Source organism: Sturnus vulgaris, chromosome 9 (assembly GCF_052056855.1).
Source record: "Sturnus vulgaris isolate bStuVul1 chromosome 9, bStuVul1.hap1, whole genome shotgun sequence".
Lineage (NCBI taxonomy): Eukaryota > Metazoa > Chordata > Aves > Passeriformes > Sturnidae > Sturnus > Sturnus vulgaris.
Genome location: NC_142251.1, coordinates 16,549,895 through 16,562,292, shown reverse-complemented (window position 1 = coordinate 16,562,292; position 12,398 = coordinate 16,549,895). Strand labels below are relative to the sequence as shown.

The 12,398-nt window shown below is 36.8% G+C and overlaps 1 protein-coding gene across 6 annotated transcripts in view; it reads left to right on the top strand.

Moving 5' to 3' along the window:
• Positions 1 to 12,025, top strand: part of ZNF644 (zinc finger protein 644) — a 51,686-nt gene extending 39,661 nt beyond the window's left edge. For all 6 annotated transcript variants that reach the window (XM_088169959.1, XM_088169958.1, XM_088169954.1 and 3 more), the window contains 2 exons: positions 6,979 to 7,081; positions 7,581 to 12,025. In XM_088169959.1, the coding sequence (XP_088026085.1) occupies positions 6,979 to 7,081; positions 7,581 to 7,773 (296 nt within the window). In that variant the 3' untranslated portion in view covers positions 7,774 to 12,025. The remainder of the gene's footprint in view (positions 1 to 6,978; positions 7,082 to 7,580) is intronic.
• Positions 12,026 to 12,398: the final 373 nt, after the last annotated feature.

Here is a 12,398-nt window from a genome sequence, read left to right as displayed (position 1 = left end):
CAACTTCCAAACCAGATAGTTTGCCTTCTAATGAAGTATTCTAAAGTGTCTTGGAAATGAGAGTGGTGGGGAGAAAAAAAAATGGCAACAGTGCAAGTAGTTTTTATTGTCTAGTACGTATAATTGCAAAGAATACTTCAGTAAAATAGGAAAAGCAAGTAGTTTTACATTTTGTATATTTCTAACATACTGTATGTAGTTGGTTTCATATCTTGTTTGGCTCATAACCCAAAAACTACCTGCTCTGACATTGAATGAGGGTAGTACAGCATTGGGCACTGCTATTAATATTTTTTATTAAACCACACTTAATTTTTAAATTCTTCTAATATGCCATATTTTGACTTGTTTTCAGAGACCTGCGGCTTGCTTGGCTGTAGGCAGTTTCTGAGTTTACTTGGACTATTGCTGAGATTAGTGGGACTTCACATGAATAACAGCAAATTGAGGAGCAGAGATGCAGTATAATGAGGAAAATTTGGAGATATGAAGCCTGAAATACTCTGTAATTAAGAAGGGCAACCATCAGTTTTCTGTGTCAACAAACGCAGACTTTTACATAACGCTCTTGGAAAATGCATAATCCTTTTTTTATCTGCAAATGTAGTTCATTATGCTAAGAATGACAAACTGAGTAGCAGACTTGTTCTGTAGAAGGCTAAAATAAGTATTTTTATAATATGGGCCTGTGGCTGCCAGGTCTTATGTTGCACTACATTAATGCCATAATAAAGCAGATTTGGAAGGAAGTCAGCAGGTGCAGTAATACCTAACATGTAGAAGAATATGTCTTTAGTCAGTGATTCTGAAAATTTTCATATTTATCCAGTAGAAGGGTGATGATAGTGAACTTCATTTACCACTGCTGTGATTTGATATTAACCCTGTGGTAAGTTCCTTTTCTTACATACTTACTGAGGAAGTATTTTTCAATAGCTATATATTTAAATTGCACATTAATATCTTAACAGTAATTCAGTGAAGGAGACAGTGGCAAACAGGATAGTACACAGAGATTGAATTCTGGACAAGCACTTTGTACCTAGCTTCCCTTTTGCTAAGTGGGAAAAGTGAAGGGAGCTTGTTTAGGTACTTTCAGGGATTTATGTTTGTTTTTTCTAAAAAATGTATTTTGCTAGTGAAGTAGTTGCATAGTCATCAGAAGAATTACCACTTTCTTAAAAAAATGGAAAGAAAACTCATGAGTCTTGTATATTTGGACTTAGAAGTTGGTTTTGAATTAGGCTGGAAACAAAATGATGTTAGAAAGAAAGTTTAAATAGAAGGCTAGAAACAAAAGTTTAGAAAAAAAAATTTTTTGCTCTCAGAAGCTGGAGCTAAGCCAGATAAATAATTTATACCATGAATAAATGCCTGTCACTGAAATCATTGACTTAAGGAGTCAGTGTTGAGTTCTGGCTATAACATCATGCAGCCAGTGTATATTTGTAGTCTTTACTCTGCTGCAACTCTGAGGGTTGTAAACTCTGCTCATTGCCTTCTCATTCAAGCAATCTTAACGCAAGGCTTGTAGACCAAAAAATACGCTTTTAAACAGTTGTTCTATTTGATGTTCCACTTCAAAAGTTTTGTGAAGAGAATTATTTTAATGCAAGATTTCACTAGTACACACCAGTTTTAAAGTACACACAAGTACACCCTTGTTATGAGTGTTGCTCTTGGGTAGATCTCAGGTTTTCTTATTAAAAGGTGGTTGCACTTGAGAACAATTTCAAGATGTCTTCAGTTGGGCCTCAGCCACAGCTGAACCTTCAATGCCATTGTATGTAGACAATGAGGACATGTTTATACATGTTCCTTCTCATTAAGCTTTTCTTATATCTTCTAAAGCAAACAAAGCTACCAAAAATAAATCACATCAGTTGAATAATTATCTCAGTTTCTTGCTGTAATAAAATAATGGTGTCTAAGCATGAATCCTGTAATTCTTTTATCTGGCAGTTGTCATGGGACCTATCTAGGCACTACTGTTTATTAGGAGAAATACATGAGAAATATGTGATCTCTGCATGCCACTAAAGTGAGGCATTACATTAGCTTATGTACTAGTCTCAGAATTTCCATTTGTCTGCACGTGGTTTTGATATTGACTGTTACCATATTGTTCTTCTAGCAGATGCCCTGCTTCTTCAGTCAGTCATGTCATCATATTTAGTTAAATCTTAGCCTGTTTTTCTTTTCAAATACAACTTGACACTTCTGGTAGTATAGTAGACATAGTTAAGCATAATGGTAGCTTTGGAGAATGGACTCAAGAAAAACATCCTAGAAGTGAAAGTTCCTAGGCTGTTTGAGGCTAGTCTTTATTAAACTTTATTTGTGCCTATACCAGTGCAGTATAGATCTGCTGTAGAGGAAATACCTGTCTTCAGATATCGGGCTGGAGCTTTTTTGTTGTTATTCAGTCCAATTTTTTAAATGTAATGATCTAATTGCTCATCTTGAGTAGATGTTAATTTTCTTTTATACGTGTTTTGATGTATGGCAACACATTGGTGTTTCTCAGATCAGGTGGTCAACTTGCTTCTTCTGAGTATCTTTAGACCATGGGACAAACCTACACAAAGTCTTCAAAATGCATCTCACTCTTCTTCGTTATAGTTGTATATTCACCTTCCTTTCCTTTTTTTTCTCTTTGGGATTCTCTTGCTCCCTCCTGCCCTGGGCCTTCCTAAGTCTCTTGATTCTTTCTTGCACACTTGCTTTTTCCATCTTCTCTTTATTAACTCTTTTCACATACTCAGTCTTTTCTTACTGACTTTCATCTTCTGGGAGTCACTACTTTCTTCTTTGGTCTCTGCTTCTGTAGGTGGAAGCTACTTTGTCAGAAGTTTGGGAGGGAAAAATAAAAGTACAGACCAAGGAGTCTGGCCTTCAAGCCAGCAGTGTGCCTGAGGTAGCAGTTCATGATGGCTACTGTGTGTTCAAATAATTTCAAATGTTGTTTTGTCAAACTTGTGCCTTTGGGCTGCTTGTGGTGGAGGCGTATCAGGTACACAGAAATCTGAGCTCCACTGGCTTTGTGTGTGATTGTTCTGTGCTGTTACAGTCATAACGAATCCGCTGGCATGACGAGCTCATTTTCGGTATCCTATAAAATCCTATAGGGAGCAAATGATAGGAGGGGCTTTTTAATGTACTTTTTAATGTAACTGTGTAGTAATGATGAGGATGTGCAAGTGATTGAATTTTAAAAATTAGTGACTAAATGTAAGATGAAAATGAAAGATAGTTCATTATTCTTTACTTTTCAATTGGCAGTGTTTTCAAATGGTTAATTAGTTTCATTTCTGTGTCAATTACTCAACTTGTTTTAGCTTACGTACACTTTCACAAAGGTAATGAAGTCTGAATAAAAGACCCAGCTTCAGGTTTCCTGAAATAAGAAACATTTCGTTTTGGGGGACATCAGGAAGCCGAGCATTTTAATTTGGAGCTGCAGACCAAATGTCATGGCATGAAAGGGCCTGTAATTGTGACCTGTCTAATTCACTTGGTCATGCTCATTGTAACCTCCTATGTCCATCTGCTTGTAGTCTTTCTTGACAAGTTGTCGTAGAGGTTTTTGTACACAGTGTTTCTACCTAGCATATGTTTTTTGAAGTAGTGTGCTCTGAAATTGTACATAAGTATCTCAAGGAGATTCCTCCAAAGTTTGATAGTCTTTTGTTTTAAATTGTTTTTTCTCTGTCATGTTGTATCAGCAGTTTGAAGAAGTGATGTGACTGGTTGTTTACAATAAGTTTTTCAGTTATCAACTAGGAAACACCAGGTGGCCAAATTTGAAAGAAAGAGAGTTCTTCTGAAAAGAAGTAGGCCTTTAGGGAGAATGAGGAATGATAGTTCATAAGCTGTTAAAATTACAAACTAAGTGTTAGGTAATTCCTGCATCTCTTTAGCAGTTTGCTGCAGTTTCCATGCGGCTTACTAGAGCTAAATTATCCTTGGTCTCTTCCCAGGCATGATAAAAATATACTTTCTGAAGAGGTCATGTTCTGTTACAGTAAAGGCATAGAAAAAGCAGCAACTGAGTTTTGGTCAGAACATGGCTAATTTATGGGGAGACAATGGCTGAGGCAGTTGTTTGATGTGCTTGATGTTTGCAGCCACTTGTAAACATCGTACCAACAGAGTACTCAAGAGTGTGCATGTGACTTTATTTAAACTTGTTGCTCTCTGGATGAACAAAAATTAATGTGATTATAGTTACACATGCCTCCTAACTGCTGTTTGAATTGTAGTTTTCAATGAGCTTTACTCGGATATTCTTCCTTCTTCTCTCTCCATCTTCACTGGAGTAAATTCTAAATATACTGGTGCTGTTTTGAGCTCCCTAAAATGTGAAAGAATATGTTCACTATCTCAGAAGACAAAGGGCACAAAAAATGACCCTTACAGAACATGGGCTTAGTGTTCTTAGTGTTTTCTGTCTTTTATCACAGCTTCTTGCTTGGGCAAATCTACTTTCAAATTTAGCTAAGTTTCTCTGAGAATTCATAGCATAATCTGAATTATTTTTCATGGTCATTTACGATGATATTTTCTTCTCTTTGTTTTAGAATTTCCTTATATAGAGCCTCCATCATAAATGGCTCAGAGAACATGCCATTTATTTTGTTTTCCTTGTTTTCTCACTGTTTGTGGAAAAGGTATCTTTCAAGGAAGTAGAAACTACCTCTCTGGGTTCATTATGGCAATTTCTGTCACTGTTGCTGTTGTTTGATTGCACAGTAGTTGAGAGGGTTTTTTTTTTTTTTAGAAGATTAAGAAGATTATACACACACGCAAACGTTAGGTGTCAGGAATCTGTTGCAGAAGACCAGTCCAGGTCTTATAGGGAAGAGAAGGGTCTCTGAAATGCTCCAGATGTATGTGAATAGAATCAAATTTCTTGATGAGAATGTCTTTGCCAACATCAAGGAAATCAGCAAGTTCTTGTTCCAAATGCAGGTTGGCCTCTCTAGGAGGAATCTGTTGTCATTACTGCTTCTTTTTTTTTCCACGCGTATAAACTGACATCAACTAACTGTCATCAGATTCAACTCATGGACATGTTTACCTTCTGGTAATACCGACTTCTGTTTCCCTTCTTCCCATGATGTTCCACAAAATTGGCAAAGGCAAAGCTTTTGCTGTAATAACTGCTGCAGATAAGTTGCCCCTTACACAAACAGTTCTCTTCAAAGCATGGGTGTCGGTTCCAGTATTTTGCCTACTTACATTGCTGATGGTGTTACTGAAATTGTGGTATGTAAAATATTTATATATGTGGTAGTTCCTACCTGATATGATCATTAGCTTTTTTCTTCCTAATTAAGTGAAGAATATATTTCTGGTGAGAGAGTAAAGTATTAAGAACCTGTTGATGCTTTTCCAGAAGCATCTTGGCCATTTCTCTCTCTCTCTGCCCTCTGCCACCTTGGGTTATTGCCTTTTAATCTAGACTGGTTTTGTTGTTGCTGTCAGAAAAAAAATGCTGTTAAGCCTCATTTTCCTCATGTTGATCTGAAGGAGTCTCTCTAGGTTGGTGTCTGCTTTCTACTTACTCTGTTGGTTCTCTGATACCTTCAAACCTCAGAAATTCATTCTGAATTTTAGATAGGTAGGAATCCTTAAGTCTGGGGATAGAACTGGGATATATCTGGTAGGTCTACCAAGTTAAAAGTTGGGCTACAAAGTAAAAGCTTGAGAGGTGCTCGTTTGGAGGGCATGAGAAAAATTAAGGATACAATCAAGACTGTGTGTTTTTTAAATCAACGTGTTTTACCTCACCAGATGATGTCTTATGCTTCAGAATGCTAAGAAGTTATTTCTTCTGTTTTATATTCTAGGAGTCAAAACTTTAGCCAAGTGTAACAATTTCTTTTTCCCCATTTTACTGTTAAGACACTTCAGTAGCATAGCATTATGCCTTCTTGGTATCAAGAATACCACCTGGTACTGTCTTTCTGGTTTCTGTGGAGTTTTTGTTGAAGTGATGTAACTGGTTGTTTGCAAAAAGTTTTTGTGTTGGAGTTCTATTTTTGGTGTCTTGTGTTTTGGAATAGAGTGTAGCTAGATACACTTCTCAGTTCAAGCAGTCACAAACTTCTTGAGCTTTATCATCTGTTTGCATCATAACAATATTAATTCCATTTAATCTCCCACTTTGGCTGCTTCTTCGGATCTCCAGGTTTTGTTTCAGACTCCCATTACGTTTGTTTATGGGAGATACAGACCTCAAAGCTATCTGAACTCATTTGCTATATATTTCCTGTTCACACACGTTACTTTCATACACAGTTTTAAATGCTTAGACTGAATTTAAGAATTTGCCTTACCATCCTTCTTGATTGTCCTAATACCAGCTCCCACTGCCAAGGACTAATACATACTTTTTATAAGCTTCATTAGAATTCAGACAGGAGTGAAGGGGAAGCTTCATTTGAAATTCTTAGAACAAAAGGACAGATTTTTCCTTTGTGTTGAAAACAAATGGCAGGTGTTTTATTCAAACTAGAAATTCCTGATTGTACTAGCTGAAAGCTACAACTTCATAAAAGTTGTAACTTGGTTGAACATGAGTGGTCTTATGATGGTGCTTGAACTACAAAACAAGTTCTGAGATTTTGACGGTGTTTTGTGCATGAAAGGGAATTTCCAATGGTGCTTTGCTTCTGTATAATTCTGCAATAGGTTTGTAGGTGCTTGCTGATACTAAAACAACAGTTTAATGCTGAATGTCAATTATCTAATCTTTCAAAGAGCAAGCACAATGCTAAGCTAAAAAAATCAGCTTCGTATGTTTTGCCAGTGTATTTCTTAGAATACGCTGTACTTGTTTTGGATTTACATCATAATTAAATATAGAAAAACAAGGAGGGTAGATGCCTTTTCATTTTTGGTATAGGGAATACTTACTGAATAACTAATACCCAACGAAGTATTACTTTCACACTTGAAAATTTCTCTTCTTAGCTTTAGACTGTAAGCAAAAGAAGTCAAGGTCAAGATCTGGAAGCAAGAAGAAAATGCTGCCGTTACCTCATAGTGCTGATGAAGTTTACATACTCAGATGCAGGTACATAGTGTTACTTTAATTGGAAGAATACATTCTTAAGAGCTTACTAATGTTAGTCATAAAAAGATTTGTGATTGTATTCGTAAATGTTTGTGATTAAATTGAATAATAAGGGGGGAAAGGAATTGTCCGTTTTCGTTAATTTGAACAAGAGGATTTGATTAAGTCACATTTGGATGTTACATCCAAATTGCCGGTTGTTTCTTGAGCTAAAATCTTATTGGTCATGTCTGAGTAATGCTCTATCATTCAAAAGAAACCTTACAGAAGAACAACAAATTGTTATTACTGGCATTGAAAGTGTGAGAATGTTAGTTGTATAAGCTGCAGGGTTTTGTGCTCACAGTTACTACTAATGAACTCAATTACTACGTTTTTCAGCTAAAACATGTAGAAACAAACTTCAAGAAAATTAAGACTTTCCTCTTACTGTCTTTATTTTATAATTTTTCAGTAGAGATTGATGTATCTTGATGGATTAATTTTACTATTTGCATAGGTTTTGTGGTCTGGTCTTTCGAGGACCTTTGTCTGTTCAAGAAGACTGGATAAAGCACTTGCAGCGACACATTGTCAACGCAAATCTTCCACGGACTGGAGCTGGCATGGTTGAGGTCACATCACTACTTAAAAAGCCTGCTTCAATCACTGAAACTTCATTTTCTTTACTGATGGCAGAAGCAGCATCATAGAACACAGAAGCATTTAAAATTTTAATTGGGTGTAAATTTGAAATACTTCATCATTTTTTAAGATAAATTGCTACACTAAATTATGTTTATAAATGCTAAAGAGAGAAAATAGAGGAAGTGGATTACAGTAACATCAAAATAAATTGAATACTTAACAGTTACAGTAAGTAGTCTTTATATTTTATATAGGGTGGAAGATGTGTTTTTAAGGTTTATTATGTTTTTGTCAGTTACTGTGTTCACTATCAATACAAGACCATTGTATGTATGGCAGCCATTTTTTAATTGTTGCACATGGGTACTTAAAAGACAGATTTAATAAAACAAAGAAACCACGTTCTCTTCAGTGTTACCCAAATCAAGATTCTGTTTATTCCAAAAAGAATTACATAGTAAAATAAGATACTATTATATTTTGTTTGTATGTATGTAGTGTTTTGTATAATACCAAGAACTGCTAATACAATTTACTCAACTTAGGGCATTAAATACCATGTACTTCATAGTTCAAGAGACTGTTTCGTTCAAATAGGGCAATTAGTACTATTCTATCTAGGTGTGTAAGTGTTTTTTTTAAATCACATGAGGCTTTTTGTACTAAAAAGTGGAGGGAAACTTGTTTAAACAAATTTCTAAGAGAAATATGTACATAATACTGGAAATTTGTGGTAAGGAAATATTCTTTACTTCAGTTGCATTTCTCACTGACAATAAAGTGGTGCATCCATGCTACCTCCTACTTGTCAACAAAGATGGTATTTACCCTTATGTTTTTGTATCATAGTAGATTAAATCCAACTTTCTTTATTACAAAGCATCTTTTTGTTAACAAGTTTGTTACTTTTATGACAATTTACTTAAAGTCTGACTTGCTTACAGAAGTTTGCCTCTACTATTTTATTTAACACTGTAGAAATGTACTAATAAGCATTGCTCACTACACGGTTAGAGTAGGCTTTTCATTTATAATTCTGTTTAAAAGATTGATCATTTTAGAAAATTCAAACACAGATTGAAATGTTTCTACATATGAAGAGAATGTTTACAACTTAAATTTTAGAGCTTGTTTTGGATGTGATTATATGTATGAAAACTGTAACACTATGCTCATGCTAAGGACCTACTTACAGAATTATTGAAATAAATGTGCTGTGAGGATGGAAATATGGTGCAGGTGTCTTGGTCATGATGAATTGTGTTTGTTCATTTAAACTGTCTTCAGAACATGATTTTTGTTTAAATTAGATTCCTCTACAAATCAATTTTGTATGCAAGTAACATTTCATTTTACTCATATAGGGTAACAGATACTGTAGTTAAGCCAAGGATATGCATTGATATTTTCTTTATATGTAAATAAAGTTAAAAGCAGTTAAAGCAAGAGGAGTATTTTGGTAGAGTATATACATACCTCACTGCCAGTGAAATTGCTTTCCTATGGTATATCTCCTTACCAGAAAAATCTCTAAATAAAAAGGTTTAAAGAAAATCTAAATGTCTATAATGTGAAGCATTTATTTGCATTGTGTGAATTAAGTTGTGGAATTGATTTGTCTTGCTTGAGAATACAATCTTCTCATGATCTTGAGTAAAAGTACATTTACTTGCAATAAACTGAATTGTTCACAGACGCATTACATTTGATTGGTGGAAAGTATGAATAAATGTCTGTCTTCCTGGATGCACAGAGCTCAGAGTTAACACATGAGGCTTGTTAATGTTCTGATAGAATAGACGGGCTAAAAATGCACAGCTGTGCAAGACAGAGGCCTCAGACAAGGCCATCCTAGCTCTGTCAGGGCTATCATTAAATTAGTTCTGTCAGGTGTTTAACTGTACAAATTGCTACAGTTAAGTTTAGCTTTCTTGTTGAAATTTATTCTCTTGTAAGTGGAAAATCTACATAGTTACATTTGAAGGCTGGAGGAATACATGCTTTCGAGATTTTAGAAAAGATAACTGGGATGTTGAAGTGTATTGCAGACCAATCGTGTATGCAGAGTAACAAATTTCTGAATTTGTGGATACTTGTGGGACTTTTTAATATGATGTGAAAACTGAAGATTTAAAGCAATGTATTGAAACAGAATAGAGGGAAGTAATCACATCACCTTGAATGTTTATAATGCTTTAATAGAGTGCTTGTTTACCCTTCTCACCAAAAAGGTGCTTGTGAGAGCACCATGTTTTATGGCTGTTTAGCAAATGAAAAGATCAATTAAGTGCAAATGATATTTATCTAGTGTTGTTAAGAATGCTTGTGAGGTGAAGCCATACTGTGCAAAATTTTGCGTTAGCAAAAAACTCTTACTAGATCAATAATAATAATTTTTAAAACCCTACTTAATTCTGTTTAATTCATTAAACCCCAATAGTTAGCTTCTTTATATAATACTAAAATTCAGGGTTGTGTCTGAAGAGCAGTGAGCTCTAGGGCTGATCAGTTTCCAAAATGAGATTCTGTTGATGAGGAGCAGTTTTCAGTGACAAACTGTGTGGCCTGCTGGCATCAGATCCTTGTGGTATATTCGAAAAATATGTACGAGTTCTAGAATACTTCTCATTATTAAATTAATTGTATATGTGGTTGATACAGGCTGAATAATCTTTAAAAAAAAATAGAGTACTATTAGCTGTCCATAGCCTGTAGTCCTCAAGTGGGACTATTTGTTTTCCTGGTTTCTTTTGTTTGGAAATACAGGTATTTTTTAATCATTATCTACAAGGAAATATAAATCCTCCTCTCCGGAGTTACCAAAATTCGAAATAATGTGGTAGAAGAGGGTAAATTAAATCAGTCACTTTGTGATGCCAGTCTGATGTTATGTGGCTTGAGGGGCTCTGTGGCAGTCCATGCTAAAGAGCTGGACCTCCACCAGAATTGCACATCTAAACACAGGTGTTAGTCTGTTCAGGTTGGCTTAGATTGCTTTGGGGTAAAGGCTACAGTGGCACAGTGATTTTTTGTTTGGTTGATTTTGGTTCTTTATCACAGTCCTACTTGTTTCTGAAGTTATCCTAGTTTCTGGTAAAGGTCTCTTTAGTAGTAGCCTCAGGAAAATTGTAAAGACCACCCCCATACACTTTTCTTAAGATGATGGCCTATATTCCCTAGCCCCAGTGATATTTCCAAATCCTCTTTCAAAAGTTAAAACTCTGCTTGCATTCCTTGAGAAGATGTTTCTGCAGAGCCTTGGGTAGGTGATAATTTGAAGTGCCCGCGGTAGCTGCTGCCATGGGGTAGTGTGTTCAGGCTGGACGCCTGGCAAATGGAGGTGAGCAGACAAGGCGTGCTGGGCGGGTACTGCTCTTTGGCCAGTACTGCTCCGAGTGGCTCGGGGAGCTGTGTGAGGTGGGCTGCTCCCACGGACTGAGGGGGTCCAGCTCCAGATCCAGCTTCTTCCTCAGGGCTCACCTTCCCCAGGCAGCAGTGTCAGGAAATGAGCTGCTGGCTGCTCCTGCTGGGAGAGGAAGGACTGTGACCGTAGGTGTGGGGAGGGAGAGCGAGCACGGCCGTGCTGAGGGGGGCACTGCCAGTCGGGTGTGAGTCCTGGGCCAGGCAGGTCGTGTTTGAGCTGTGTGCCTGCACTAATTTCTCCTGTTTCAGCCATGCTCAGGGAAATCACCAAGCTCTTTGAGGTAAGTGATCACAGGAGAAACACGAGTTATGAACTGAGGCTCAGAGGAGAGCATCCAAAGTTTCTAAAGGTCAGTGTCACAGGACTGAGATGGGAAGATGCGATGCTGCTTTTGAGTGTGATGCTTTTCCTGAGCTAGTTATGGTTCTAGGTTTCCTGCAGTGCTTTAAAGAGGGGTTATGCATTAAATTACCTGATTCCGAAAACCTACATAAGATAAATTGGGCTGAACAAATGTGGGAACATTAGCAGTGAGTAACAAGTATTTGCTTTTAACTAAATGGTTATGGGCTGTGAACAAACCCTTTTTAGTTCAGCACTATGGTTAACAGACTTTTCCACTTTTTATAACAGTAGTTAGTGGCCTGGATATTTAAACACCAGATTCGTATTTTAAAGATTTATATAGTTTTGAGTTTGTTTAAAGAAAATCCCAAACTTTTCGGGGTGATACTTTAAAAAGCTGACTGCATTATGATTTCAGATATTTCAATCCACCGTGCTTTGTAGGTGCTGTTGCCTATACATGGGTAGCAATTGTGATGTAATGGAAACATTTGGCCATAGTGCCAGGTTTGTAATCTCTTGCAATAAAATGTTCCTTTTTAACACTGCAGGCTTCTTGGTGTTCTTCCCATTGCTCAGAGGTGAGCTGCACTGCACATGTCATTTAACCTGGGAATTCCACCCCAACCGGAGCAGTTTGTGGAGATGCACAGGACAGATTTGCTGGCTGTAGCCACTGTAAATTCAGAGATGAGGCAAGAAGGGGGATATTTACATTCCAGTGCTGGAGAGTAAGGATGAAAATTGGTGGTGGAGGGAATGGTACCAGAGCCAGGGGCCCAAATCGGAAGCTGAATCCCAGGTGCCAGTGGCTCTTATCTGTGCCCATCTGCCTAATTTCCACTCTGTACAATCTGGTCTCACTGCTGCCTTCTCTTCCAGTTAAGAGCAAATTTTCCTTGCAGCTTTGGCTGCCCAGTG